Source organism: Caretta caretta, chromosome 9 (assembly GCF_965140235.1).
Source record: "Caretta caretta isolate rCarCar2 chromosome 9, rCarCar1.hap1, whole genome shotgun sequence".
NCBI classification, from domain to species: Eukaryota; Metazoa; Chordata; order Testudines; family Cheloniidae; genus Caretta; species Caretta caretta.
The window spans coordinates 936,421-964,397 of record NC_134214.1 but is presented as its reverse complement, the minus strand read 5'-3'; the positions used below and the strand labels follow the sequence as shown (position 1 = coordinate 964,397).

The following is a 27,977-nucleotide window of genomic DNA, read 5'->3' as shown; positions in this document are numbered from 1 at the left end:
CATTCTAGTGTTTCAGAAAAGCTCACACGTGAGTTCAAATTAATTGTAAAGTAACTTTTTCATTCTTTTATTCAGACTTCATAAATACATTTTGGACAGGAAGTCACTTTAAAATAGGTCCGTATAATTACAGACGTTTGGAACGTATCAAATTTAATTCAAATTTAAGAGAAATACAGACATAATTGAATACAAAATATTCCATGACCAACCCACAGCTTTAAGTGTACTTCATTTGCGGAATAAAACCAAGTACTACTCTGAATACCAGTACATCCACACCATAGTCAAGATCTTTTGAGTGGGATGTTATTGTTTACAGTAATCTGTAGGTTCAGTACTCTCTCTCCATCAGGGCTATAGAACCACACTGTTAACAGCACATAAATTATACATTATAGGACAATCTCCCTTCTATTCTTCCAAATAGCCTTCATCTTACAAAAGCAGCTGCTGCAAGTTACATTGGATCAGGAAACTTCTAAACCAGTGGTCTTCAACATACAGATTACAAGTCCCAAGAAGGAATTAGGTCATCAGCAGTTACTAGGCAGAGTGGAAGGCTGGCACGATACAAAGCTACGCCATTCCATCTCCATAGGACTGAAGTAGATTTGCTCAGATAAATACTTATCCTCAGATGCTAGCAGCGCGAGTTCACATCACAGCAAGTCAGAAGGTGCAAAGGATCCTAAGGCAGATCTTAAGAGAATCAGTAGAGAGTGACATTTGGGGGGCCTGAGGGGGAAAATACTGGAAAGAAGTTTTGAGATCTGAACAGATAAATAAGGAAAGTTCCAAAACCCATCCATCCCCAAGGGAAGAGAGCATCACAATCAGATGCAAAATCAAGGTCTGCACATCTCCAGTGTACAAATATCCCACCAGTTGTTAGTGTTGTCTTAGTCAGGAACTAGTAACCGATTCCAAACAGATTTCTTTTTAGACCACAAAAATAATGCAGCTCTTCTCTTATAAAGATTGAGAAAATAGGAGTCATGACATACCTCCATCTAGAGTAACAGGTCAAAAAAATTCTACAAAAAGTTACGCTACAAAAATCATCCCTTTTTAACTGCTAAATTCGCCTGATAGTACATATCAACCTGTTTGCTGCACTGCTTGGTTCATGAATTCCAAAACCCTTCTACTACAAGAGATACCACAACAGAGTCAAATAAATAATCAACAAAAGCAAAGATACTGATTTTTTGTATAGTTTAAAGCACGTGGTGACAATATGCGCTACGCAAGTTAATTTGTCTCAAATTTCTGGTTTGATGGATTATGAAGCTGTACTCTCCATGAAATACTAGGCACAAGAATAACCAGTTAGGCAGCTTTTCTGCCTAATATACGAGTCTCTAAAGTTAACATTCTTGGCAATACAACACTATAACTGACATGCCTCTCAATACTTAAGAGTCGCAAAACCATGAAGCACCGTACAAGTTTGTAGCTTTGACAAGCAGTTACAATTCTGGGCAGATCTCTTCTATGCTGTCCACTCTATTCTCCAGCTGGTCACTAGTAGCATGCGCTGTATAAGAGAAAAAAGGAGAGAGATTATGAAACAGATTTAAATAAATATTCATGGTTTGAACCACATGCACTCACAAGGCATTCCTTTGTTGCCACAAAGAGCAGAGGTAACATTTGGCAACCCTGAAACATACTTGACTCAGGGTATGTCTACACTGCAATGTAAGCCCAGGGTTTGAACTCAGACTCAAGCCTACCCCACCCCCTTCCATCTACATACAAATTGTGCTAAACCAGGGTCCCAGGATCCCACCAGCGTGGAGGGTGCAAGCCCAAGTCAAGTCAGGACCCAGGTTCAAGCCCTTTTACTTTGCAGTGTAGATGCAGCGAATGAGGGTAGATTATCAAGCCTTAGGGTTAACAAACCCAAGATCTGTTACCTCAAGTTATACTAACCATGGGCTTACGTTGAAGTGTAGACATACCCTCTGCAACCTGCATTTTTTTCTGGGACCTCAGCCACTACCAAAACCCTCCCAAATAGTTCACTTTATTTTCTCCTAAAATGCTGAAAAAACAGAACCTCTTAGCACAGGGGTGGCCAACCTGTGGCTCCGGAGCCACATGCGGCTCTTCAGAAGTTAATATGTGGCTCCTTGTCTAGGCACCGACACCGGGTCTGGAGCTACAGGCACCAACTTTCCAATCTGCTGGGGGGTGCTCACTGCTCAACCCCTGGCTCTGCCCCAGGCTCTGCTCCCATTCCACCCCTTCCCATGCCCTCCCCTGAGCCTGCTGTGCCCTCTCTCCCCCCCCCAGAGCCTCCTGCAGGTCAGGAAACAGCTGATCGGGAGGTGTGGGGAGGGAGGGGAAGGTGCTGATTGGTGGGGCTGCCAGTGGGCAGGAGGTGCTGGAGCAGGGGGGAGCGCTAATGGGGGGCTGCTGACGTATTACTGTGGCACTTTGGCAATGTACATTGGCAAATTCTGGCTCCTGCTCAGGCTCAGGTTGGCCACCCTTGTTTTCGCACATACACAGCATGTGAGAACACAGGATCCTTGCTGCACTACGTGGGACCCTGATATATCCTACAAAATTTCTGAGAAGCTACTCATTTGCAGAGCCCAACATACAAAATTCCTGAAACATAGGCACACTCACCACTTTTTAGCTCAATCTTTACTCCTGGGTGGACCTCCTATACAGAGTTTTGAAACGAAGCAGCACAGTACTATAGTGAAACGCTGCATAAGTATAGTTACAATTAACACATGCCCTCACTTGCTATTTCAGCCTCACCACACTATATGAATTAAAGAAACTAGCACATTACCCATGACTTCTAAGATTTTCCTTAAAGGATTTTTGAATCAGACACACCCAAATTTCAGCTCCATACAATATTACAGAAGAAACTTTTGCATTAAACACACACAATAGAACAAAAGAATGATCTTATTCCAACCCTATAAGTAACTAACGCCATCTTGCAAATCCCAGAGGGCTTAAGAGAACACCAAAAAAACAATGCTTCCCACTTACCATCTTGGCAGAATGCAGTCCTAAAGTATTTTTATGCAACCCAAGTATTAATTGGTTCAAAGCAACTGTCTAGTGGCTAGAACAAACAAGGAAATTTAAAAACAAGAATAAGAACTTTTGTCTTTGATAAATGATTTGAAGAGCCCAATTTAAAAGGTATCGGGGAAAGTGTTAACAGCCTCCAAATGCCAAAAGGAGTCTGAGATACAAGGATAAAGTCTTTTGAGCAATCAAATGGGAGAGTGAAGATATCCTTTGTGGCACTGATATAAACTTTAAAAAAGAAAGGCTCCCCCACACCCTGACCCCTTTGCTACAGGAAAAGGATTAGTCAAGCTGCCAGCACAGCCACATCTAACCTAAAAAACCTTGCTACAGGGCAAAGCTTTGACTACAGTCACTAAACTAAATTTTCCACAGCTGCATGAATTCCATACAATAGAAGTTTGTGACTCAGTCCTGGGCAGATTTTAGATCTATAAAATAAAGTTTCCTGTGCTTAATAGGTTATGCAAAACAATACAGTGGTAAACCTCAGCAAGGTCAAAAGCCTAACTAGTGGCCCTACTGTTTCTGGAGGGAAATCAATGAACAATTGCATTGAGAGCTGCCTATGACACCCAGTTCTATCCAGGAATTTGATCTGCGCAGGGGAGATTTCAGAGGGCACACAGCACAACTGTGGTTTTCCCATTTTATCACTAGTATGAGTATTTTGAACCTAAAATTTCCTATCCCTGAGTCAGTCGAGCCAAATGTTCTCAAGTCCGCCTTTTTGAAAACACGCCCACAAATGCAAAGAGTGAAGAATCTGTTGTGAAAAGTCTGTGTTTCTTCCTAAATGGATATAAAACCTAGTTAAGCAAATTTTATCTCCTTTACATTTAAAAAGCCTGTACAAGATTTTTTAACTTTGTTTCCTCTTGCACTCAAATCGGAGTTGAGTTGATTTGGTTGGATTTAACCAGGTAGCAATGAGATCAGCCTACGTTTCATATAAATGGCTTCAAAATGACTGACCAAAATCTACAACACCAGAAGCCAAAAGATTATTGTTTAACAACTGAATTTGAGCCTTTGCTAGTTTGTTAATAGAATGAGTCAACTGTGAAATACACTAATTCTTCCCCTAAAAAGAGCAAGGGGGGGGAGGGAAGGGAAATCAAACTGAACCCAGATGTAGTACAAGATGGATGCAATAGAAAAATCTTAACAGAATAAAGTGAAATAGACCAAGGCAATACTCTTTGTTTTATATCCTCTCTGATTATACTGCAGAGGAGAAAGAGACCATGACCTGGTCTATCAAACACCTTCTGTATGAAAAATTTAACTCAGTTGTTAGGATTAATCAATATTCCCCATTTCTAGCTGGAAAACTGGTCTCCCTGGAACATCCTTTATTGATAGTCCCTGGGGAGGGATAAAACCCATTTTGGATGAGAATTACAAAAGAAGATGGCCCAACTGGATCCTATGCTTACTTAACATTTCCCTCAGAAGGAACTATCAGAGCCCCACAAAGGGATAAAAGACGTCTCCAGAAGCAGTGTCCTGATCAGAACCCAAACAAGCACTGAAGTTACAATCTATAAATCAATCAGTTGGGCAAACAGTCCATGAGGTAGAAATTCTCTCCTACAGATGATCCCAAAGGGAGTTTGTCTCAGGAAGCAGATACAAGTTTACTGACATCCAGGGAACCTTATCTTGTCTGAGGACCCTAACCAACAAACAGAAGCCATAAAGAGAGAGTAGACAGGGCAATTCAGAAGGAACTGAAGTAATGTAGTATATAATCCTAAAGCAAATCTACACAACTATTAACACCATGCTTTGCATTAAAAAAACACCACATGACAAGGATAACCAGAAAATACATCTGATGAAGTGAGCTGTAGCTCACGAAAGCTCATGCTCAAATAAATTGGTTAGTCTCTAAGGTGCCACAAGTACTCCTTTTCTTTTTGCGAATACAGACTAACACGGCTGTTCCTCTGAAACCAGAATACCTGAAAGCAGGGTCACTTGACACCAGAAAGGAATGATTTAACAGTCTGGCCCACAAACGCACAACATTCAAGGACAGAACAGGAAGGCACAAATATACATTAGGTGGTCTGGCTGTTACTGAACTGGATTGATTACCTTCATCTCTCTCAGATAATTGTAGGTTGTGTGAGATCATATGCATTGACAAGGGCAACTCTTAAATTAGCAGGACCTAAGATGGAGCTTGAGTAAGACCATCATCTCTTCAAGACCTCTGTTCTGGTGACAATTTCCTCACCTTTTGACAATGCAGAAAAAGGACACTGGACTGGTAGGGTTAAAACTCATTAGCCTTAGGATAAAACAGAAGGGCAGAAATCCACAAGGGAAGGAAGAGAGCATAGGGTGGGAGTGGTATAAAAAAGGATGAAGGGATAGTCATGAACATAATGTCACATGTTTGCCAATGGACTCTGCCACTGCCTGGAGTCCTAATCAAGAGGAAATGCTGAAGACACCATTTTACTCAGCTTTTTCACAAAAGCACAGATGAAAAGTCCAGATCTTCACACCTAAATATAACTGAATCAGCTTCCTAAGATAGAGACTTTCGGCAGCCAAATCATTCCCCACAAGAGAGTAAGAGACACCCCACGCTTACATACCATGGGAGAAGAGAAAAAATTAGAAGAGACTCTGCTAGATCTATGTGCCATCTCAGAGATATGACAGATGAATGAGAAACCTCATCAACAGACTCTCACTGGTATAATGTGAATTAAGTAAAGCCAAGGGCTCAACAGAAATTTGACTAAAAGCCAACACAGGAAAAAATACAGGATGTATCAGTTTCCTTACTAGCCAAAACAGAAGATGCCTTATCAGAAACTTTGGGTGGAGACTTATTATACAGACTCAGATTTTAAGCCCATAAATAATTACTATGAAACTTAGTCTTACCTCCCACATAACAGACCACAGAATTTCACCCAGTATATCCAGCAACGGAAGAAGTTAGTCTTCCTTGCTATGTAAGTAGACATCTGAAGTGAAGTCCAGCATGCAGAGCCACATATGTGCACAAGGTCACGTGCCCCAGTAGTTGTAGGCAGAAGCTAGCTGTTGTCCATAGGTTGGATTTAAGGCTTCCAGACAGGCACTATGGACTGAAACTTGCCCATTCAAAGGTAAGCCATGGAGGCTGGAGCATCAAGCACTGCTCTTATAATAATTATTCATTGTGTTGATTGTAATGTTGATTTGCTTACATTCAGTTTCTTGCCTACACAAGAAAATAACAATCTCATGACAATGATGTGGTTTTGGACAAGAGTGACTGATCTTCTCCAAACCAGACAATCATCCAGGTATGGAAATATCTGGACACATAATTCTAAAAAAGAGACAACTTCCCGAAGCAATACACAGTCCTGTGAGATAGGTCCATGGTAAGGGATAGGAGGGAGCTGAACTGGATGACATGTCCCTCCTTTACAGTGCTGGGCACTTTCCATAGGGAGGGAGGTGAGATATGTTGTCCTTGATCAAACAGTCAAAACAGCTGCTTGAAGGCTGAAGTAGTTTGATGAGAAGGGCCCACTGGGGATGATGCTGACTGGCAACGTCTAGGAGACTTAGGCCTTCTTTTAAAGGTGTCCTGAGACCTCTGCTGATATAAAGCTCTGTAGTATAACTGAGGTTTAAAAGATTTCCTCTTTGTTACTGTGGTTTAAACCCCCACTAAATGAAGGGTGGCATTGGAATCTTTGAAGGTGTGCGTGGAGTCACCTGTTGTCTGGGAAAACAGTCTGAAACCCTTGAAGGGTAAATCTTCTATTGTATTTTGCAGCTCCCTCAGGACACAAGAGGCCACAGCCAAGAGGAGCCTTCAATTAAGATGGCTGCAGCCATGGAGCACGAGGCAGTATCTGCAGGGTCGGTGGCCACTTGAAGTGATGAACAGCTAGCAAAGTGTCCCTCAGAAACTATGGCCAAGAGCTGTCCTCAGTACTCCGCCGGCACTCTGTCTGCAAATTTGGAGACTGCTGACCAATTAGTAAAGGTGTATTTAAAACAACAGTGCCTGGCAATTTGACACTCTTCTGAAGACTGGCTGTGGTGCAGGTCTTCCTGCCATTTAAGTCCAGCCTTTTAAAATCCCCGTCTTTAGAGTGGCCTGGAGTGAGACAGCCTGGAATGCTCGTTAGCAGCCATGACCATGAGAGAGTCTAATCAGGTGGGCAAAGAAATAACTGAAGTTTTGCTGAGGAACATGATAGCCTCCGTCCACCTGTTTGGCAGTGGGTGGGACAGAAGCTGACATTTGCTGGAGGGTTTTGGCCAATTCCAGCAAGGCTGGAAAGGGTGACCCTTCCCAGGGCAGGGCTCTGTAAGATATCTAGCTACCTGTGCCAGTTATCTTTTGCAAGCTCTGCCCATGCTCCCAGAGATGTGGCCACCCTTCTCATAAGATCCTAGAACACTTTAAAATCCTCCAGAAGCGAAATAGATGTTGACTTCTGGGTGACAGCCTCTTCTGGAGAAGATGAAATATTTGGTGGGGGAGCGGGGAGAGAACATCTACAGGTTCCTCCAGTATTGCCCTGTCTTTTGTAGGCTCCAACAAGGGAGGAGGCTGAGGGACTGTAGAAGGGGCTTCCCTAGAGGTCCCTGCTATGGGTGAAGGTGACCTCCTTTTAGACTCTGGTGGAGGTCTAGACCTTACTGGAGTAGTCCAAGATGCCCAGTATGGCTATTCCCTTGGGGGCATTCTACACTTCATACTGCCCCGCAACGTGGTGGGTGCCACACCAGGGCCTTGTAAGAGAGTCAATCATAACTTTTAGATTTGTTATCCCTGGAGAGAGGTCTGCAATGTGACCTAGGAGACCTCAGAGAAAAAACTGGCTTCTTGTGGCCCAAGTCCGAAGAGAAGATGTAACTCCCCTCAGTAAACAGAGGAGATGTTCATGGAGCTCTTGGTGCTTCTCTCTCAATTTTAGACTCAAAACTGTGCACGTTTTATAGATGGAGAGTCCGTCCTCTTGTTGTCAGGGTCCAGCTCCGAAGACTTCTCTTTCTTTGGTGTGGTATGGAAGGAGGTACAAACTGAATGTCTCCCCCACCTAGACAAATTAAGCAGATTTTGTACCTACCTGTGACAGGGATCATGGTCCTGCAAGTGGCACATTGCTTAAACCCTGGGTATTTTTTCCATGTTAATGAGTTCCTGAAACAATATCTAACTATCCTAAACCATACTATACTAAATTTAACTATATAAAGCAAGAAGAACTCTTTAGAGAGGCTAGTGAACCAAAGCTAAATAGCTACAGGGAGCTCCAACTCTCACCATACGTAATAAGAAGGAACTGAGAGAGAAGTGGCAACAATGCCCCTTGTATGTCTTCAGCTCAGCTCAACACAGGAGGAGAGTCTGGGCATCTACGCCATTTTGTGGTACTGCAGGTAAAATCGCCAACTCAAGTGCATTGAGTGTATACCTACAGTTGAATGTGTATGTCCACAATCACTTGAAGAATAACCAAGAGTTGTTGCCTGCCTGTAGACCTATTAAATCTGAACGCCTAACTGAGAGCTGTCGGTTCTCTTAACATTAGCCTCATTGCAGACAATTTTCGGAAGGTTGGTAGGAATTTAAGACAGGGACAAGACATTTACTAACACAGGTTTGCTTAAAGTTAATTCCACTTTTATCATTCCTACTCCCCTAAAAACTATACATATAATCAGTTACTCAAGGGAGAACTTTCAATCCACTAGCAAAGATAAAAATGAAGAGAGATTGGATTTTCAAGAGAAAAATAATTAGGCAAACGGAGCAAAAGTGAATCAGATATTCAGCCTATTACGTAGAGATTAAAAGGTGATGAAGTATTTCACTGGATTAGGCACAGTGATATAAATGAAAGAATAAACTAAACTGCAGAAAGTTAAGCAACTAGTTCACAAAAAGGAAAACTCAAGCTAAACTAGTTACGAGAGTTACTGGACTGGTAAGCTGGTAAATAAAGCGTTAGAAACTTATACAGTTAATTGGGCATGAGCAGTCAGTCAAGAATTGATAATTACCAGATGCAGCTCAGAAATCAGATTATGAAGCAGGATGGAGTGATGTCAAACAGCAGAGATGGAAAAATACTGCAAACGCGTGCCCGTCTTTCCCCTGGAGAGTGCAGCTGGGGAGCGGAGCTGCCTCCCTGCTTTATAGCAGGGAGCAGAAAGAAGATGGCAGCTTCAAGCCATGGAGAAAGGCCACAAAGATTCCTACTGGTGTCCTCCTTTCCCCTGGAGAGTGAAGCTCTAGTAAATAGCCATTATATGTCTTAGGATTATGCATTACTAGGACCCTACCAAATTTACAGCCATGAAAAACGCGTCACGGGGACCATGCAATCTGGTCTCCCACCATGAAATCTGGTCTTTTGTGTGCTTTTACCCTATACTATACAGATTTCACAGGGGAGACCAGTGTATCTCAAATTGGGGGTCCTGACCCAAAAGGGAATTGCGGGGGGCATCGGGGGGTCACAAGGCTATTTTAGGAGAATTGCAGTATTGCCACCCTTACTTCTACGCTGACTTCAGAGCTGGGCGGCCGGAGAATGGTGGCTGCAGACCGGGAGCCCAGCTCTGAAGGCACAGCCACGGCCAGCAGCGGCGCAGAAGGATGGCATGGTGTGATATTGCCACCCTTACTTCTGCACTGCTGCCTTCAGAACTAGGTGGCCAGACTGTGGTAGCTGCTGACTGAGGGCCCAGCTCTGCAGGCAGCAGCGCAGAAGTAAGGGTGGCAATACCATACCATACCATCCTTACTGCAGACTGCTGCTGGTGGTGGCTCTGCCTTCAGAGCCGGACTCCCAGCCTGCAGCTGCCGCTCTCCAGCTGCCCAGCTCTGGAGGCAGCAACGCCGCCAGCTGCAATGCAGACGTAAGGGAAGCAGTCCCGAACCCCCCCATAATAACCTTGTGACACCCTCCCCCCAGCTTCTTTTTGCGTCAGGACCCCCTACAATTACAACACCAAGAAATTTCAGATTTAAATAGCTGAAATCATGAAATTTATGATTTTTTGACTCCTATGACCGTGAAATTGACCAAAATGGACCATGAATTTGGTAGGGCCCTATGCGTTACCATAGAAAGCTAAACAATCAGTGGGACTGAGAATGACAAAAGATGCCTCCCCAGGAGCAGTTATTGTGAGCTTTAGCCCCACAGTAATACATATTGGTACCAAAATATGTGATTTTAGTCAAGAATTGAAAATACCAGTTGCCCAGTCACCTTTCCTGGAGACGGTGGGAGCCTAGACTATTTCTGTAGAATTTCTCATTTTACAAAAGACTGTAGTTTATACTGTTGGGAAGAAAACCTTCCAAATATCAACTAAATGTAAACTAACGCAACACCTTCCAGAGTCTGCTGACAGCTCTAGTGCCTCTGCTACTCACAACTTTGCCAAGCAGCAGCTCAGCAAGGTTAAGACTTCAGATTCATGGCTACTACAGTCTTGCGAGCACCAGTGAAATGGGGGCGGGGGGGGGGAGAGAGAGAACACATCAACTTCATGATGCCCACAGCTGTTTCAAAGAGCTGAGCTGCAGCAAAAGTAGGCACTATAGTTCTTAATGGGGAGGACACCCCAAAAACAGTCTGGGGGGAAGGAGCAGCAGGGTAAGAGATGAAAAGAGAAAGCGTGCTCGCTCCCTCTCCCTACAACAGCTAGAAGTGGGATGAAACTTCATATTTATAAAAAATTGCTAGCCCGAAGCTGATACAAAGAATGGAGTCCTGAAACAGATTCCATAAACAGCACCCAGCTAGAAACCACAGAACTCTTCCAGCAGGTGAGATGGCAGGGCGGCTGGGCTTCTCAGTGCAGATACAGAAATGTAAAGTCATTATATAAAATAGGAAACCACATACCAATGTCCTAACTGCTTAGTTGCAAAGTTGCAGTAATGTAAGTGGAAGATTTTAGCTAGAATGGTAGAGACCTGCTCTGCTCTACTCTAACACTAGATTAGTACTTATGAGGTGTGGTGCCAGCCCACAAAGTGGTATGGCAGCACAGCGGACAGCAAGTGCAAAGAGACACTCCGACATGCCCAGTGCTTATTTCAGTCATCAGTACAGGTCTTGCTCCCACCTCAGTCAAAGTACTGGCAGCTGCTGCAACAAGGGTCAGCTTGCTCAGAGGAAGTAGGACTGGCTGTAGAGAACTTCTGACGTATTTGAAACAAATGGGCTTACTTGTCCATTGTGTCACCACGAAGGAGAACCCCTGCATTTGGGACAGCAACAATACCAATTTGGTGTATTTCTAAAGCTAAGAACCTAGATGTCAAGATGGTGCCTATATACTACAATGATGGAGGCTATATAAATATAGCAGAGGGAAGGGGATATTCTCAGCCTTTGTGGTTACAAATTGAGTGGAAGAGAAGGGTAAACCCCTTTGCTTTTCTGCAATTCTGGCAGTTCAAAGGACCACCATGCTTAAACATTCCTTTGACGATTAGCTGCTCACCAGGTTCAATGGTTTCTGTACTCATGTTTTCTACATCTCCAGCATCAGGCATTTCTTGATCTTCATCATCATCATCATCATCCTCCTCATCCTCCTCCTCACCATGTAGTTCTTTTGCAATTAGCTGCCTAGCCAATTTGATATTTCGTCCTTCGTTATAATGCATTTTTCTCTTCATTTCAAACTGTTTCTTTTTTTCTGTGGAAAGAGCAGGAAAAGATTCTTAGATATATTCTTACACTAGTTCTTTGAAAACATTCCAACATATCACTGTTTGCCAGGTAGGAGTTACCTCTCCCAGAGTGTATGTAATCTTTATGTCGTTTAAGTTATTGTATGTTTCGAATATAAAATGTTTTCTTTAAGTAATTAGTTTAAAATACTCTATGGAAGGATTCTGTGTTAGCAAACTATAGCTTAGTGCTCTTAATTATTAGTCAAACTAACAATTAGCAAGATGGCCATACAAATTTTGCCAAGTGAAAATATGTCATCTCAGTAGAGTGGGGCACAACTTACTCCTCGCATGTCCTTACTAGGGGATTAACTCTGTTTTGGGGAGATTTAGAGATACAGCCCCAGGAAATATGGGAAGAACAACAATTTAAGAATTAGATTTGTTGCCACTTAATTACCCATAAACAGTTATGGAGGTGACACTAAGAAAAAAATCCTGACGTATTTTAGTCAGCTTCTTCCCCAAAGAAGGAAATCTGAATGGATTTGAGGGTGTCTTAAAAGTCTAACTGCTACTCACCAAACATAAGTGATGAAATCTGGACCAAACAAAAAACACATGGGAACTTTTCATTCGGGGAATGCAACGGCATACCTGCCCCTATTAAGTGATGCAAGTCTAACTTCTCTTTAGTCCTATAGAGAACTTGAACAAATCACTGCAGAGGCCAGCAGATCAAGCCCTAGAGCTGGCTTAACTTGCTTGCCAGCTAACTGCCAAGAGGCAGCTACCAGGGGCATATTTTCCTATCGTAGAAGAAAACCTCTTTCCACCCTTCCCTAAGATCCCAACCTCTGAACATGTGCCGTAGTTTTTCCCTATGAAATAGATGCCTGGTTAGGGTATGACAATTCACCACAATCATATTAATCTTTGCTTCTTGGCAGCCCCAAGTACAGCTTCAACTTCCTTGTCAGAAGTGAAACTGAAAGTTCACACTCTAGAAATGGAGAAGTGGGACCAGAAAAAATGAGAAACAGCAATACCTCTCTGCAGTCTACATCAAACACCTGGGTTTGAAACCCAAGATGTTTCACGGCTTGACCATTCTGTTAAAATGCTATAGTCCAAGTTAATTCAGAGTAGTGTCTGCTTTAAAGCTATACTGAAACAACCTATTGAGGAATCGCTATGGATAGCCTGCTAGCTCCCTCTTCCAGCTGATTCATGGAATTACATTGGCTGGAAAGTGTAGTTGCTTTTCCTGCCCATTGAGAGGTAAAAGTGCTATACAGATAGCAATAGACAGGTATTAGTGATAAAGTCTAGGGCTGTCAATCGCCATTAACTCAAGCGATTAACTCAAAACAAATTAACCTGATTAAAAAATTAATGGTGATTAATCAGTTTTAATTGCAAATATTTGTAATAAACAATATAAAGTGAGCACTGTACCCTTTGTATTCTGTGTTGTAACTCAAATCAACATATTTGAAAATGTAGAAAACACCCAAAAATATTTAAATAGTATTCTATTATTGTTTAACAGTGCAATTAAAACTGCGATTAATTTTTTAATCATTTGACAGCCCTAATTAAGTCCAACTGAAAGGTGTGCAGATTAAGGGGTAACCTTCCAAAATAAAACCATCTCTGGGTCAATACACTAGCATTTGTGGAAACTACTCCCATTACCCTCATCTTACAAGAGCTCCTCCAAGACAAGTGAGCCTGATCTTTATGCACTTGCTCCCAGACTAGTTTAGTAGCTGCAATTTAATCAAACCAAATTTGGAAGTATCCAAGTTAACAAGGAATCTAAGTTACCTCCAGAGAGCTGTTTCTCCATTTTCAGATCACAGCATCTTTCTGATGGATGGTACATCTCTTCCTCCTCAGACATTTCTTACTGAAAGAAAAACTATTCAACAACAGAAAAAATAAAACCTACCTCGTTCTTCAGGCGTTAACTCTTCATCCTCATCCTCCTCCTCCTCCTCCCTGCACTCTTCTTCTTGAGCTAGAATCTTGGGTCCTTTACCTTCAGCTGCCACTAACCTAACAAAAACGTACACGAAGACGTGCTGAAGCAGAGTATCAACATCTCATAACAATTAAGTACTCAGCTTGTATGTATACATAAAAAACCTTCTGGTATACATAAAGATACTTTTGTCCATCATTTAGGACTAGTGTCTCAAGTTCAGTTCGAATTTACTCTGCAAAAAGTTTTGTTTTCAATGGTGTCACTTGCATAGGAAGCTACTACTCAGCATGAGTAGTCATAGCAAAATCCAGCTCTTAATAAAAACAGTAACATCTACCCGAAACCAAGAAATTACTCTGAAGACAGACAATTTTCAAACTTTGTCAATATTCTATTGCCAGCACCACTTACTTTTTAGCTAACACATCTGCTGTTACAGGTTCATTCAATTCTGAATCACTCACTGCATCTTCATCGTCCTCTCCAACCATACTAGAAAGACAAACATGCAAGAGAATTAATTCTAAACTATCTCTGATAAACATTTTGATCAGTAGCGCAGACATTAGACAGCTTTACTTATTTCAGTTCAACTATTCCTTTAAAACTCAATTCCAGGTTTTTCTTTTTCTGGTTTAAATATTTTGATGCAAACAGTTTTGTTTCCTGTTACACAGATACTAAGTCTATTCATTGCAAGACCCTGCAATGTAATCTACAGATAGAATTCCAAAAATGTGTAAAGCTTAAAACATTTAAAGCCTCTCAACATCAATTTATCCCCATTAAAAATGCTACAAAATATTCACCCTAAGCCTTTGTTTAAAACATGTAACATACTTCCAAATGTACCCTAAGTTACTGTTGTCTCATCCAACTCTCATTAACTCATCACTTACAATTCAGATGGATTACCTGAACCCTGTCATGCAGTCAGCTATAGTTCTAGCAGATACAGTATCATTCACAAGCTTAAGTACGCTGCTAAACTACTTAGGTGTAGTCAAGTATTGCGTCACTACATTTATTATTAAAGAATGTTTAAGTGAGTTTACCTATGGTAGGGAGTGCTTGGTTCATCTATTTTCATTAAACCATAGTCCTTGCCTGCTGGATGGTACGTAGCTAGGATGTTCATTTCATCCCACTTTTGGGACTTTTTACTGAAATGAGAAAACAAAGAAAGTTCGTTTCCCCATACGCTAAAAGAAATTTTATTCTCTTTTGACAAGGAAGCAGAACATGCAGGTCCTCCTTTGGTTTCCATTTCCTGACATGTACAAATAGGGAAAGGTCAAGCAGATGGCTGGGAGATTCCTTGAATTAGTAAGCAAGGAAAAAAACTAATAAAATATATTTTGAGACAAGCACTGTTATAAATTATAACTTCATAGTTCTAGTAAGTGAGCGGTTTTCAATATTTTTTGCAAAATAGATGTTAGACCTCTTTATAGTGCTCTGCTATTAAGTATTTGCTAAATGGAGAGACAGTGACCGAGCAAGTTATGAAAAATGGAGGTAGAAGAGTATGAATTACTGAGTCTTCTGCCTGTCAGGAGTATTTATACAACTTAAGTCTTAGTTATCATGTGTATTTTTACACTGTCATGGGGTACACATGAATGTTTTCCCTATAATCTCTGTTCACAATAAGGACTATTACACTAAACAAGAACTTAGAACCACAGAGTTAGAAGGGACTGCAAAGGTCATCTAGTCTAACCCCCAATGGGGAGCCTCAGGTGCTGGTTATTATGTTAGAAAATCCTACCAGATGCCTGATCATCTTTAGGCCCCTAAGATCTGACCCCATATCCTCCAGGGTTTTAAAATTAAATAGATCTCATCTTCTCTCACTGGATCCGGAACAAATCCCTGTGGAACTCCACTTGAGACCTCCTTCCAATCTGCCATCCTTTGATTAATAGTTACTCTGTTTGTGGTTGTTTAACCAATTATGTACCCACTTAATGGTAGTTCCACTGAGCCTGCATTTCTCCAGCTTACTTATAAGAATGTCATGGAATCATAGAAGATTAGGGTTAGAAGAGACCTCAGGAGGTCATCTACTCCAACCCCCTGCTCAAAGCAGGACCAACACCAACTAAATCATCCCAGCCAGGGCTTTGTCAAGCCAAGCCTTAAAAACCTGGAAGGATGGAGATTCCACTGCCTCCCTAGGTAACCTATTCCAGTGCTTCACCATCCTTCTAGTGAAATAGTTTCTCCTAATATCCAACCTAGACCTCCCGCACTGCGACTTGAGACCATTGCTCCTTGTTCTGTCATCTGCCACTGAGAATAGCCTAGCTCCATCCTCTTTGGAACCCACCTTCAGGTAGTTGAAGGCTGCTATCAAATCCCCTCTCACTCTTCTGTACTGCAGACTAAGGGCTTGGCTACGCTTGCAAGTTACAGCACAATAAAGGAGCCCCAGGCGCACTAGCTCACTACCTGTCCACACTGGCAAGGCACGTAGAGCACTCTGATTCCGTGGCTACAGCACTGTTGGTACTCCATCTCAGCGAGTGGAATAACATTTGCTGCGCCCCCGCTGGAGCACTGCAGTGCCAGTGTGAACGAGGTGTTGCATTACTACGCTCTGATCAGCCTCCGGAAATGTCCCATAATCCCCTTAAATCAAGTGGCCACTCTTGTCATTGTTTTGGAACCGCTGCAGGAATGCGGATATGCCCTTTGAAAGCTCCGTTTCTGACAGCCAGTATGCTTATCTGCTCCGAGACAAAGCAACCATTAGCGTGGAATGCTGTGAGAGAGAGGGGGAGGCAGAGGGGTGAAGGGGGTCTGCTGCTGTCTGAACTTACAAGAGAGTATGCTGACATTCTCTCAGCTCCACAAAAACCCACTCTCTCCCCCCACATACACACAACACACTCCCTGTCACACTCCACCCCACCCCACCCCCATTTGAAAAGCACGTTGCAGTCACTTGCATGCTGGGATAGCTGCCCATAATGCACCGCTCCCAATACCGCTGCAAGTGCCGCAAATGTGGCCACACCAGTGCGCTTGAAGCTGTCAGTGTGCACAGACTGCAGCACTTTCCCTATTCTGCTCTCCAAAGGCTGGTTTAACTCAAAGCGCTCTACATCTGCAAGTGTAGCCATGCCCTAAATAACCCCAGTTCCCTCAACCACTCCTCATAAGTCATGTGCCCCATACCCCTAATAATTTTTGTTGCCCTCTGCTGGAATCTCTCCAATTTGTCCACATCCTTTCCGTAGGAGAGGCAAAGCTGCTTTTGTAATGAGCCAGCCACTCCCATTCTCTATTCAAGCCCAAATTAATGGTATTAAATTTGCAAATGAATTTTAGTTCTGCTGTTTCTCTTTGAAGTCTGTTTCTGAAGTTTTTTTGTTCAAGTATAGTCACTTTTAAATCTGTTATAGAATGTACAGGAAGATTAAAGTGTTCTCCTACTGGCTTTTGTATGTTACCATTCCTGATGTCCGATTTGTGTCCATTTATTCTTTTACGTAGGGACTGTCTGGGAGAAGGGCATTGCTGGCACAAAATCTGCAAGGGCACCAAAGAGGGGCTACAACTGATTGTGTTTTCTTTTTCAGATGACTAATGTGCTTTGGAAGCAAAAACCAATCCAGCACCGAAGAAATTCACTAAGTATAAGAAACAGATCTCAACATTAAAAATCCTACCCAAAAGTTCTGTTCAAATGTAGTGTGAAGTAAATGTTACTAGGAAGTGAAAAACCATATGGTGATGTTTTGTAAATTGAAAAAAAAAAACGTGTATTAAAACTAGGAATTAATATTTTGAATCAATTGTACAAATTTTAAAAATATGTATTTTTAAAAATATTTATTTTAACACTTCAGGTAAAACTAAAAATAGTACAAAAAAAAAAAAAGATTGATATGCCATAAACTGGAAACAGGTCCAAATGACTTAGGCCCTGTCTACACTGGCAAGTTTCTGTGCAGTAAAGCAGCTTTCTGCATTGTAACTCCCGAGGCACACACACTGCCAAGCCACTTAGTGCACAGAAACTGCGCAGTTGCAACACTATAAAAAAACCACCCCGATGAGAGGTGTACAGCTTTCTGCGCCAGGAGTACAGCACTGCAGGGCCAGTGTAGACACCCTGGTCGATTACAGCACTGCAATTGGCCTCCAGGAGGTGTCCCACAATATCTGTTCTTGCCTCTCTGGTCATCGGTTTGAACTCTACTGCCCTGCCCACAAGTGACCAACCGTCATCACCAGCTTGTAAATTCCTTTGAAATTTGGAAGTCTCCTTTCTGTTTGCTCGGTGATGCGTGCAGTGGTCTCAGCGCATCTTTCCAGGTGACCATGCCTGCTCCATGCATCAAGCGATCCCCCTCTTAGAGCAATGCTGAGCTGCTGGACCCCATCGGGCATTTGGGGAGAGGAGGCTGTCCAGTCCCAGCTGCGTTCCAGCCACATGAATTATACCACCTATGGCCAGATTTCACGAAGCATGACAGAAAGGGGCCATGACCGGAACACACTGCCATGCAGAGTCAAAGTGAAGGAGCTGTGGAGCAAACTGCCGCTCCAGTGCTGCGCCCATGAGCTACCGATTCTACAAAGAGCTGGACGCAATACTCGGTGGCAACCCCACCTCCACTGCAAAGGCCACTGTGGATACTTTGGTGGCTCACATGCCAGTCGAGAGTGGACCGAGCCAGGACGAGGAAATCTTGGATTTCGATGTTGAGGGGCACGGGGACCCAGAGGCAGAGGTCAGAGATGCATGCAGCCAGGAGCTCTTTTCTACCCCGGAAGAAGCTAGCCAGTCACAGCCCTCGGATCTTGGAGAAGCACAAACAAGAGAGGAGGCCCCTGGTAAATGGATTTGATTTTGGGAATTGCTAAAACAAGTTGTTGGGGTCAGGAGGGTTGCAGAAAGCAGACTTGTGCCTGTATGATGTGTGTACCACCACATGCCTAGTCTGAGCGGCGGAACAGGCTGTTGATTAACTCCCTCACTTCATGGGAATCTGCCTCAGAAACCTCCGGGAAACTCTCATTGAGAAACTTAGCATCTGCTGCTGCAGGTTCTTTGGCAGAGCTTCTTTGTTTCTTGCCCCAATAACAGTAAGTTTCCCACATCACTCTGCCGTCACGGTGGGACCACTGGTGCACACAGGCAAGCCACAAAAGGGCCAGGCAGAAGCCACAGTCATGGAGAAGACCCTCCCTTGATTCCCTGCTCACCCTCAGCCACGAGATATCTTCCATAATGAACACAGCCTGAGGAAAATGTGGGGACAGGAATGATTTTCAGGGCCCCTCATACAGTGCTGGCTATCCCCAAGGGCCACGTGCCCAGTGTACAGTAGGGTCCGGGAACAGTGATTTACCCTGCCCCTGAGGCTACTCACCATTTTGGGGGTCTTGTGGCTCATGTCTGCTTGCCTGGGGTCAGCCAGTTAGTGACAGGTATGTGAATAGTGGCTGTGTTTTAAATCACTAAATCAGTGTTCTGTGTTTTGAAAACAATACTGCTTCTGTAAAATGTTGCATTTTGGCTTCACAGAGATGACCTTAGGATCCCAGCCTCCTTCTTTGTTATCGCCAGCTGAACGGCTGCGTGGAATTAGGAAGCAGCCACGAAGAACTAAGGAGGACTTCTGCATGATATTATGATGCACTCTGCGGCAGAAAAACAGGAATTGAAGGAGTGTCAGGACAGCGAGAAGAGGGACTGAAAGGAGAATGCAGCAAGCCAGAATGGAGCGGCTCTTAAACGTTACGGAGCGCCAAACAGACATGGTCCAACTGATACTAGCATTGCAAAACAAGCAGCTCCGCACCCGCACTCCCCTGCAGCCACTGTCACAGAACTCTTTCCCATGCACCCCCCAGACACCACCAGAACACTCTTATCAATCTCCTGGTTCCAGTCTGCACCAGCAGCATTCCACTCCTCCCCATCACAGTACAGCACTGCGGACCCCCCGTTCCCACTGCACTCAACAGCCATCCCTCTGCAGTTTGGCCCTGTTGAAGTACAGTACCCCCTGCACTGTACTCCAAAGGAGAAGGCTGGATAGGATCCCTGGACATGCATAAATCTTTAACCATCCCGGTACCCCACCTCTTCCTGGGACCTTCCCTTCCCCATCCCGCTCAGTGCTGATGTGTTTTTTTGTTTGACTCTCTCCGGCTGTTTTTTAATAAAAGAATTGTATTGGTTTGAAAGCAATCTTTATTCTGTTAACTGAAAACAAACAAACAGAGCCCTGCAAAGCAACAGACAATTATCTTAAACCTTCATATTGCATCGTCTGCATCAATCGCAATCACCTCCTAGCATTACAAGCACCGCACTCCCGAGCATAGCAACAAATATTAGTGGCTTTCAGCTTCAAATTGCTGCCTCAAGGCATCCCTGAACCTTAAGACCCTGCGCTGCAGCTCTCTAATAGCCCTGGTCTCTGGCTGCTCAAACTCAGCCTCCAGGTGCTGAGCCTCAACAGTCCAGCCCTGAGTGAAGCTTTCACCCTTCCCTCCACAAATATTATGGCCAAAAGCACACTCATATTATGGCCAAAAGCACACTCAACAGTCATTCTGCACTTACTCAGCCTGTTCTTGAACTGCTCCTTGCTGCTGTCAAGGTGCCCCGTGTATGGTTTTATAAGCCACGGCACTAGGGGGTAGGCAGGGTCTCCCAGGATCATAATGGGCATTTAGACTTCCCCTATGGTGATTTTCTAGTCCAGGAAGAAGTCCCTGCTTGCAGCTTCCTGAACAGGCCAGTGTTCCAGAAGTTGCGTGTGTCATGCACCTTTCCAGACCAGTCTGCATTAATGTCTATGAAACACCCACAGTGATCCAGAAGTGCCTGGAGAACCATTGAGAAACACCCCTTGCAATTAATGCACTTGGTGGCTAGGTGGTCTGGTGTCAGAATTGGAATATGCATGCCATCTCTTGCCCCTCCACAGTTAGGGAAGCCCATTTGTGCAAAGCCATCCACGATGTCATGCACGCTGCCCAGAGTCACGGTCTTTTGGAGTAGGATACGATTAATGGCCCTGCACACTTCCGTCAACACAAGTCCAACAGTCGACTTTCCCACTCCGAACTGGTTAGCGACCGATCGGTAGCAGTCTGGAGTAGCCAGCTTCCACAGTGCAATCACCACATGCTTCTCCAATGGCAGATCTCATTCTCATGTCCTTGTGCAGCAGGGTTAGGGCGAGCTCAACGTGCAGCCCCATGAATGTGGTTTTCCTCATGCGAAAGTTCTGCAGCCACTGCACGTCATCCCAGACGTGCATCACGATGTGATCCCACCACTCAGTGCTTGCTTCCTGAGCCCAAAAGTGGCGTTCCACTGTGGTCAGCACCTTCATGAATGCCACAAGGAATCTCGTGTCATAGCGAGATCAATGTTGCACTCCTCTTGCCTTTGCCGTTTAAGGAATAACTCCACTGCCACTCATGATGACGTGTTAGTCAGAGCAAGCAGCATACTGGTCAACAGTTTGGGATCCATTCCTGCAGACCGAAGAGGCAGAGAGCGCACAGTATGCAAACCGTTGAAAGATAGCCCCAAATGCAGATGGAAGCACAGGGATTGCTGGGATGCAAAACGATGCATCACAGGGCATTGAGACAGGACCCAGGATGCCCCACGACCCGCTCCACCTTCCCACAACTCTTAGCGGCAGAAAAGGAAGACCTGCTTTGTGGGATAGCTCCCCAGAGTGCACCGCTCTGAATACCACTGCAAGTGCCAACGTGCTTATTGTGCAGGCAGCTGACAGTGTGAACACACAACAGAGGTTTCCCTTCAGTGCTCTCTAAGAGGCACTGTAACTGCCAGTCCTGTAACTTTGCCAGTGTAGACACCCTCAGGGTTAAATCTATTAAGGAAATACAGTATAATAATATTCAATTTATTTATATGCCAGTGTTATTAACTTTTACCGATCTGCAGCCATCTAAAGAATTGTGCCAACTTGAAACTGGTCAAAAATGGTTAAAGAACTGTTGAAAGAACTTTATGGAGAAAAATTTAAACTTTAAAATGTATAAACCCGCTGAGATGGGGCAGCAACATAATGGGAGGAAACCTGACAGGATCAGCACGGGAGCTGAGCTGTTTTAGACTGGTATGTCACTCTGAAACCAAGCTGACATAGATACGCTGGAGGAACATGACAAGGCATTTCAGTAGAAGCTAGCAGCATGCACTGAATGAGTAAAACCAAGGGCTCATTAATGACACTTTATTAACTGTATATAATATACAATGTAACTGTTTACAATAAAGTACAAGATAAAGTTAATTTGTTACCATATAAGGCAAAAAACAAAAGCAGTAACATGCAGTACATGGAAGACACATGCTATACAAAATAAAAGTGGCCTGAAGTGATATAAAGCAAGAAAAAATGTCCTTTTATCACCACAGAGAAGTAAAAATTTGGTACAAGGGAGGTAACCCTAATTGGTGCAGGATAAAAAATATTGAACAAGGGTCCAAACCATTAAGTTACATGTGTGGGGGTGGGGGCGGACTTAGGAATGTTACCATTCGGAGTACTGGAAAGCAATACAACCCATATGGTTTGTTTTCCCTCCTCAATTACTGCTGCAAGACAATGAGAAGGTCTGGGAAGCCCAAGACTTTTATTGCTAGTCGCACCTGGCGGACACTTACATGTCCAGGTATAACGCCTTACAGACCGAGCTGCCAGCATATAGGTTCAGCACGTGGGAAGAGTGTCACTTGAGAGAAGTGACAGGAGTCTAGGGTAATGTGCCAAAATGGTTTGAGTCCTTCCTAGAGGGATGCACCCAACAAGCAGTGATAGTAAAACTGCACCGCCACCCTACTAGACCCCTCATTCATGGGGTTCCACAAGGATCAAATCTCTCTTCGGTCCTTTTCAGCATCTATATGCAACCATTAGATGAACCGGTTAGTCAACATGGACTCACGTGCCAGCAATATGCAGCTGACACACAACTCTCTACCTATCGTTCACGGTATACGAGCACACCACTACTGCCACCAAGATGGCACAATGCTTGATGAGATCAATTGGCTGAATCAGAACCTGAGAAAAACAGAAGTGATGCTTGTAGGCAGAAGAAAGAATTTTGAAGAGTTTGCAGTTATGGTGCACTCTGACGGAAAGTCCACACCCCAACTTGGCCAATTCAGTCCGTAGTCTAGAACTATTTCTGAATTCCTTGCTGACACTGAGCTCTCACATTGCAATGTCCATAAGTAATGCTTTTTAACATCTGGGACCAATGTTTTCCAACCTATCTTGGCAGATGAAGACCTAGCCTCAGTTATTCATAGAATCATAGAATATCAGGGTTGGAAGGGACCTCAGGAGGTCATCTAATCCAACCCCCTGCTCAAAGCAGGACCAATCCCCAATTAAATCATCCCAGCCAGGGCTTTGTCAAGCCTGACCTTAAAAACTTCTAAGGAAGGAGATTCTACCACCTCCCTAGGTAAAGATTCACACCTTTATCACTTCTTGGCTGGACTACAGCAAAGGGAAATACTTGAACACAAAACCTTCAGCACTTAGGAAACTCCAACTACTACAAACAGTTGCAGCGCACCTCCTCAGCAACACAGACTACCATCACACCTGTCTTCTGCTCTCTTCACTGGCCTCTCACTGAATTTTGAATCATTTTCAAGGTCTCAGTCCTTATCTTCAAAGCACTCCATATCTTGGGCCCAGCACACTTAAAAGACCATTTAATGGGTTGGGACAAAGACCGTGGTCAGCAACTTCACTCCTCTGGCACAATAGAACTCTTCTCCAGGGGTGATCCGAGACTGTGGAATAAACTACTCCAGAAACTAAGGACTAACACAAACCTCATCACTTTCCCCGCCAACTGCAAGGCACATTTCTTTGACCTTGCCTTCTCTAATCTAAACACACAGCAACAGGTATATTAAAAAAAAAAAAAGAAAAGAAAAGACAACTCCACATGCTTCTCCCTCTGGAAAGAGAATGAACATCACATAACATACACATAGAAAAAACACTCAGATACCAAGGAGATGATCGTTATATAAAAACATATATAGAGCAGAACATCACAGAGCAGGCAAAGTACTGTAGTGGTGATCACACCTGAATAACTGAAGATGTATCAGTAAAGCCACAGAATGTTGTTTTGTGAATATGCAGCAGACATGTACATATTGCTTTAGGTTTGTACCCACCAATCTATCATATTGTACAGTACTGCAGGGGTAGTCAATAGGTGGACTGGGGGGACCAAATCCAGACTGCCAGATGCTTTTGAACAGACCCTCAAATCTTTTTATTTGCTGTTCATCATTAATGTTATTTTTATTACACTCTTGTCTGGAATCTGGACCTTAACTAGACCTTGCCCAAGAAACATGGACCTTGGCAAAAAAATAACTGACTATCCCTGCAGTACTGTGTGTATATATATGATTAAGATTGTGACCTCCTTGGGGCACAGAACCTGTTTATGTACAGTACCATGCACACCACGGGCACTCAATAACTTATAAGCCACTTTGATCTGTAAAGTGTTCACAGGGCTCTAGAGGTTCCTGGCAAGTCTTCAGTGTATATACCACCTTTACTTTTCAGAAACACTGTGAAATGAAATAAGTATAGGAATTGTTTTAAAAGGACACTTTCAGAACAAACCCCATGCATTTAAAGTGAATCCTTTGCCTGTGCCACTAACACCACCTGAAGCAAGACTCCTGAAGTTTAGCTATTAATGTGGTTTGATTTTACACTTTCACCAACAGGGGCATAACACCCAACGGATCCATTCCTGTCACCGGGCTGGGCGAGGAAAGGGGGCTGACTGGAGGAGAGCTCGCATGGGCCAGCGCCAGCCCAAGGCGCCCACACACCAGTGCCCAAGGGCCTTGGGCTAAGGGGCAGGCAGAGACTCCTCCGCCCCGCAAGGAGAAGGGGCTGGTGGCCTGCAGGGCCAGTCCCGCTCCAACCCCTCCAAGAGCAGACTGGCCCCAAGCCTGCCGCCCCAGGGCCGGCTGCTCCAGGGCCCCCCTCAGCTGCTCCCTGGGGCGGGCTCCCGGGCCCGGCGCAGGCTGCCCCCGGGGGGCGCCCGACGCCGGCGGCTCCCCGCGCAAGGGAGGCAGGGAGGAAGGGGAGGCAGGGAGGGAGGGGCGGCCGGCCCGGGGGAGGGGAGGGGAGGGGCGGGGCGGCCGGGCTGGGGCCAGGCCTGGGGTCGGGGCGGCCGGCCCGGGGGGGGGGATCGGGAGGGGCGGCCGGCCCGGGGGGGGGGATCGGGAGGGGCGGCCGGCTCGGGGGGGGGGGGGATCGGGAGGGGCGGCCGGGCTGGGGTCGGGGCGGCCGCCCCGGGGGAGGGGCGGCCGCCCCGGGGGAGGAGGCGGGCCCTCCGGCTCTCTCCCCCTGCCCTGGGCTACCCGCGGCTCTGACGGGAGTCGGGAACCTGCCCCGCCCGCGGCTCACCCCTGCTCGTCCTCGAAGGGCCCGGGCGCGGGGCTGGGGCGGCGCGGGGGCGGCGGCGCCGCCGGAGGCTGCGCGCTGCTGCGAAGGCCGCTGCCGCCTGAGCCCCGCTTCTTCAGGATGCCTTTGATGGGCCCGCGCCCCGCCGCGCCCGACGTGGAGGGGGCCGGGGCCGCCATGGCCGGGCCTCTCACGCGGGGACGGGGGCGGCTCCGGGGGCCCCGCGCCGCTTCGCTCACTCGCAGGCCCGCGCCAGGCGCCACAGAGCAGCCGCGCCGCCACTGCGCATGCGCCCGGGAGGCCAGGCCTGCGCCGTGAGGACACGCGCGCCGCAGCCCCCGCCTCCGTCACAATCGGCGAGGGGCGGGGCCGGGCGGCTGGGCCGGAGCTGCGTGCGCAGCGGCTACCCCGATCCCAACCGAGGCGGCGCGCCCGTTGGCGGCATCGCCCCCACACCCCGCCACTGCCGGGTCAGCGCCTCGGAGGGCGGGGCGCGGCGCGCCCCCGCAGCAACGAGCCGCCCCTCCCCCCACGAGCTGCCCCCTGAGGACGCGCCCCCGCTAACGAGCCGCCCCTCCCCCACGAGCTGCCCCCTGAGGAGGCGCCCCCGCCAACGAGCCGCCCCTCCCCCACGAGCTGCCCCCTGAGGACGCGCGTCCCCGCGGCAACGAGCCGCCCTTCCCCCCACGAGCTGCCCCCTGAGGACGCGCGCCCCCGCGACAACGAGCCGCCCTTCCCCCCACGAGCTGCCCCCTGAGGACGCGCGTCCCCGCGGCAACGAGCCGCCCTTCCCCCCACGAGCTGCCCCCTGAGGACGCGCGCCCCCGCGACAACGAGCCGCCCCTCCCCCACGAGCTGCCCCCTGAGGACGCGCGCCCCCGCGGCAACGAGCCGCCCCTCCCCCACGAGCTGCCCCCTGAGGACGCGCCCCCGCCAACGAGCCGCCCCTCCCCCACGAGCTGCCCCCTGAGGACGCGCGCCCCCGCGGCAACGAGCCGCCCCTCCCCCACGAGCTGCCCCCTGAGGACGCGCCCCCGCCAACGAGCCGCCCCTCCCCCACGAGCTGCCCCCTGAGGACGCGCGCCCCCGCGGCAACGAGCCGCCCCTCCCCCACGAGCTGCCCCCTGAGGACGCGCCCCCGCGGCAACGAGCCGCCCCTCTCCCACGAGCTGCCCCCTGAGGAGGAGTCCCCCCAGGACAAGCACCCCTCCTCAGCAGGTAGCGCAGGGCATGATGGTGAGGGAGGCCTCACTGCACTGGAGGCGGAGTGCATGGCGCTGCACATGCTCCTCAGGCTGCAGGGCCACCCATCAGCCGCTGACCTGACCCTGCACCGCCCTTTGCACCCATTGGGCCTGGGACACGCACGCCTGAGGGAATTCTGTGCCACGGTGCATGCGCAGAATTTATGTCCCCTGCAGATTTCTTTGCTTCCCCACAGAAAAATGACTGTGACACGGAAGCAAAAGGAAGCCACAAGAGCGCTCATATGACCCTCCCCAGCAGTATGTCTCAGTGCCCAGGGAAGCCAGCAGCGAGGTAAATCACTGGCAGGGCAGGTGGCGGGACTGGGAAAGACCTGGCTGGTGCCTCCTACCCTGCACTGGGCTCGGCTACTGGTCCTGGCTGGGCTGGGGAGGACGGGACTTCCTCTTTCCCTGCATGGCATCAGGGGTGTGTCAGACCCACCCCCAGATTTCTCTCCTGCCTGTAGGAAGCTCTGCAAACTGTCCCTCCCATGCTTCCTCCACCCATCCTTCCACAGCTGCAGGGGAGCTGCTCCCCCATCCACCCAATCCTTCTAAATCAGGACCTCCTCATAACCAGACCCTCCTGCTGAGCCTCACCCCTCCACACAGCCAGAACCCCCCCCGACAAGCCCCACATCCCCTGCACCTGAACTACCCCAATGAGGCACCTGGATCCCCACCTTACTGAGCTCCAACCAGCTGCACCTGGATCCCCACCCCACTGAGTCCCACTCCCACACCATCTGGATCCCCCCCCACTGAGCTCCCCAGGCCCCCTGCCGAGCTCTATCCCGCCCACACTCAGACCCCCACACTGAGCCCGAATCTCCTTCACCTGGACCCCCCTGCAGATTCCCAATACCATTGTACCCAGAATCCCCCAATAAGCCCTTGTGCATCCAGTTCTCCCCCGCACCCGGATCTCCCATGGGGCCTCCCACACCCAGATTGCCCCACACAGAAGAACCCTCTAAACCTACATCTGGATTCCCCCACATTAAACCCCTCCATACTTGGATCCTGCCTTGCGGAGCCTGCCTGCCCACACCTGGTCACTTGGCATGGAGGGGCATGGCCCTGGGGTGTTTCTGGGACAGGCCCAGTCCTTGCGCTGTGTCAGAGATGGGTGTAGCTCACTGCTGAGCCTGTCTCCTGGAGGAGAGCTGCACAGTCATCTCCCATCTCTGTGCAGCCAGTGTCCTGTGCTTCCCAATGCCATGCTGGAGCCTCCACATTTATTTGACAAATAAAATTTGCAGAATTCTGCAGAACGTTAAAATACTGTGTGCATAATTTATAATTTTTTGGTGCAGTATGTCCCCAGGAATAGACATGATGTGCTGGGGGCAATAGTGTCCTACGTGGTCAGTGCCCTGGGCTCCAGTTGCTCCCATTTGCAGCCCTCCCCTGCATACCCCTCTGGACACAGGCTTGCCTAGGGTTGCCAACTTTCTGACTGCAGAAAACAGAACTCCCCCTGCCTGCCCCTAGGCCCTGCGCACCCTCCCTGC

The 27,977-nt window shown here is 46.8% G+C and overlaps 1 protein-coding gene and 1 long non-coding RNA gene across 3 annotated transcripts in view; one reads left to right on the top strand and one right to left on the bottom strand.

Moving 5' to 3' along the window:
* The window catches only part of LOC125642764 (uncharacterized), a 31,072-nt gene extending 13,483 nt beyond the window's left edge, over positions 1–17,589 (top strand). The window contains exons 2-3 of the long non-coding RNA XR_007358501.2: positions 6,866–7,252; positions 17,324–17,589. This is a non-coding gene — a long non-coding RNA (uncharacterized LOC125642764). The remainder of the gene's footprint in view (positions 1–6,865; positions 7,253–17,323) is intronic.
* PPP1R2 (protein phosphatase 1 regulatory inhibitor subunit 2) lies at positions 40–25,493 on the bottom strand. 2 transcript variants are annotated; one of them, XR_007358499.2, is made up of 7 exons: positions 25,220–25,493; positions 14,792–14,899; positions 14,148–14,228; positions 13,701–13,807; positions 11,572–11,769; positions 9,109–9,324; positions 40–1,540 (listed from the first exon to the last, which is right to left on the bottom strand). XR_007358499.2 is itself a non-coding variant. In XM_048864543.2 (6 exons), exons 1-6 carry the CDS (start codon positions 25,393–25,395, stop codon positions 1,473–1,475), a joined length of 738 nt encoding a protein of 245 aa, XP_048720500.2. In that variant the 5' UTR covers positions 25,396–25,487; the 3' UTR covers positions 40–1,472. The 2 variants fall into 2 exon arrangements, 1 of the variants encoding a protein (XP_048720500.2); XM_048864543.2 differs by lacking the exon at positions 9,109–9,324 and having other exon boundaries at positions 25,220–25,487.
* Positions 25,494–27,977: the final 2,484 nt, after the last annotated feature.

Excerpts from the sequence above, each read along its gene's own strand:
- PPP1R2 (XM_048864543.2), bottom strand. The coding sequence starts at position 25,395 with ATGGCGGCCCCGGCCCCCTCCACGTCGGGCGCGGCGGGGCGCGGGCCC. Across the intron at positions 11,770-13,700 it reads GTTAACGCCTGAAGAACGAG|AAAAAAAGAAACAGTTTGAA; the intron begins GTAGGTTTTATT and ends CTCTTTCCACAG. Across the intron at positions 1,541-11,571 it reads TACAGAAACCATTGAACCTG|CGCATGCTACTAGTGACCAG; the intron begins GTGAGCAGCTAA and ends TCTCTTATACAG.